Genomic DNA, 2847 nt, shown 5'->3' with positions numbered 1-2847 from the left:
TGCAAACTCTTGGCATTCTCTTGATGAGCTTCAAGAGGTAGTCACTGGAAATGGTTTTCCCTTCACAGGTGTGCCCTGTCAGGTTTAATAAGTGGGATTTCTTGCCTTATAAATGGGGTTGGGACCATCAGTTGTGTTGTGCATTAGTCTGGTGGATACACAGCAGATAGTCCTACTGAATAGACTGTTAGAAGTTGTATTATGGCAAGAAAAAAAGCAGGACAGCCCCAGGAAAGGAAGACCAAGAGTCACCTCTGCTGCGGAGGATAAGTTCATCCGAGTCACCAGCCTCAGAAATCGCAGGTTAACAGCAGCTCAGATTAGAGATCAGGTCAATGCCACACAGAGTTCTAGCAGCAGACACATCGCTACAACAACTGTTAAGAGGAGACTTTGTGCAGCAGGCCTTCGTGGTAAAATAGCTGCTAGGAAACCACTGCTAAGGACAGGCAACAAGCAGAAGAGACTTGTTTGGGCTGAAGAACACAAGGAATGGACATTAGACATTATACTATGTGTATACATATATTCTATCTATTCTTTATTAACCTGGCAGTGTGATTTTACAGTATAGGGATCTGAATTGTCGGCTTTTCTAAAGGACACCGGTGTGTATTTCTCGCAAGTCACACGCATGGTCCGTGTGTAATCCGAATTTTTCTCACACCCATAGACTTGAAACGCTGACAATCACAGCATGCTGCAATTTCTCTTTGACGTATAAAACATGTGAGAAAAAAACGGATGATGGGAGCTGCCCCATAGATTAACACTGGGACGAGTGCTATGCAATTTTTTCTCGCATAGCACTCGTCCGTATGTGTCGCTCGTGTGACTCTGGCCTTAGGATTGTCCTGTGTTGATTTTTAGGGGGGTATTTTGTTTTCTCTTGTGGGATCTGGTTTTTCTATATTTATTATTGGCAATTTCTTAAATATATAGTTTTGCAAATAATTTTTAGTATATTAATATTATAATATTAATTTTTATTTATAGTAAAGATTTTTAGATGGAAAAAAGACATTGGAAAAAAATACATTGAACAAAAAAACCTGGTAGGTCATTTTCTCACGAGGACTTCACTGTAATCTTATTATAATGTGAATTGTGCAGTATCAGTGATTCATGTTCTGTCCTGAAGGTTTAGAGCCGGAGCGACCTCTGCTGTCACACCTAGTACTGCACAGCACAAAGAAGCATTTTATTGGTTTCGCCAGTAGGGGTCAGTAGCGCTCTGTGTAACGGCATCACAGAGAGATCAGGAGACAGAAAAGTAGAATTTGGGGATATAGTGATACAAATACACAGCTGGAGAGGAATATATTTATTTACATTTTTATATTTTGCATAGTTCAATATTTTCACCTTTAATCCAACAATCTAATAATAATTGTATGTTCGTAAAACTCTGCCGGAAAGTCAAAATCCTTGTGACTCGGTAAGCTTGTGATATAATCAATTCGGAACTGGTTGTCTGGGTTCGCTAGCTCCACTGGAGGCGAGAGATTGCACATCGCCGTTACTATGGTTTCAATGGCCTCTTTTATGTTATTCTTTATATCTTGAATTTTTACCTTTTTCTCCTCAGCATTAAAGCCATTCACATGAAGAATTCTCATCTGCTTCATGATTGTGCTTTTCCCCGACTCTCCAGCACCCAGCAGCAGCAGCCTGTGCGTGGCCCGGTACACCTGCTTGTCCTTCTGCAGCTGCTTGTCGACCTTCTTGTTGGCCTCCCGCTGCGCCTTCTCCTCGTTGCGCTGGTCCTCCGTCTTGCTGTTCCCCAGGCAGCCCATCGTCCTCCGCTCGTCAGGGCCCCGCAAACAACACCGAGCCCTCCGCCCGTCACAGCCACCCGCGGGCCGGCCTCCGCGCTCAGGAAAAGCCGCTCCGGACGGAGGAGGCAAAACAAACAAGTAGGCCGCGGCCCTCCCCCGATAAAAGAGAAAAAAAACCTCCCCCTTCCCCGATAAAACAGCGGAAACCAGGCGCTCCCCCCCGCCCCGGAGACCGGGAATGAGGCCGCTACTGAGCCCGGGGAGCGTCACTCATCAATGACAGCCGTGCGGGGGTCACACGCCCCCAGATCCACCATTGGTGGCGGCGGCCCCAGATAGTGAGCCGGAGCGACCTCTGCTGTCACACCTAGTACTGCACAGCACATAGAAGCATTTTATTGGTTTCGCCAGTAGGGGTCAGTAGCGCTCAGTGTGACGGCATCACAGAGAGATCAGGAGACAGAAAAGTAGAATTTGGGGATATAGTGATACAAATACACAGCTGGAGAGGAATATATTTATTTACATTTTTATATTTTGCATAGTTCGATATTTTCACCTTTAATCCAGCAATCTAATAATAATTGTGCAGATGTGTCTGAGGGTTAATTATGATCTGGGGAAGAAAGAAATAAACCGCTCACCCAGGCTCTAGGTGCGTTGGAGCGCGGAATCCAAGAGACCCATTGTAGATCACATGAAAAGCTCCAGCTTCTTAACATTGTGCTGTTTATTAGAAAAATAAGTCTAGAAGTGCAATGCACAGTAATTACATAGGCAGCCTGGAATTTTTTGCATTGGATTTTGTAATAAACATCACAATTTTAAGAAGCTGTATATTTTTCTACATTAATAATGATCTTCCGGTATAAAATGATAATTTTCTCTATGTATAAAAAGTCTGTGTCACGCTGTGTTGTCCAGGCTGCTCTACACTGGCTATTCACAGGCGCGGTCCCACTACTGATCGGCACGGGGGTTTTGACCTGCTCCGTTTCCGACCTGGGCCGGTTCACCCCTCGTTAGGACAACCTGGTAGCTCCGAGCTCCCCCAGAGTCACCATATTGA

The 2847-nt window shown here is 44.8% G+C and overlaps 1 protein-coding gene across 1 annotated transcript; it reads right to left on the bottom strand.

Annotated features, from left to right (window-relative positions):
- Positions 1 to 1367: 1367 nt before the first annotated feature.
- On the bottom strand, positions 1368 to 2113 carry LOC141078561 (guanine nucleotide-binding protein G(s) subunit alpha-like). The gene has a single exon (XM_073565182.1). It carries the CDS (start codon positions 1794 to 1796, stop codon positions 1368 to 1370), a length of 429 nt encoding a protein of 142 aa, XP_073421283.1. The 5' UTR covers positions 1797 to 2113.
- Positions 2114 to 2847: the final 734 nt, after the last annotated feature.

The sequence above is a fragment of the Dendrobates tinctorius genome, unplaced genomic scaffold (assembly GCF_039654945.1).
Source record: "Dendrobates tinctorius isolate UK_male_01 unplaced genomic scaffold, ASM3965494v1 ptg000574l, whole genome shotgun sequence".
NCBI classification, from domain to species: domain Eukaryota; kingdom Metazoa; phylum Chordata; class Amphibia; order Anura; family Dendrobatidae; genus Dendrobates; species Dendrobates tinctorius.
This window is presented reverse-complemented; position numbering and strand designations above follow the sequence as displayed.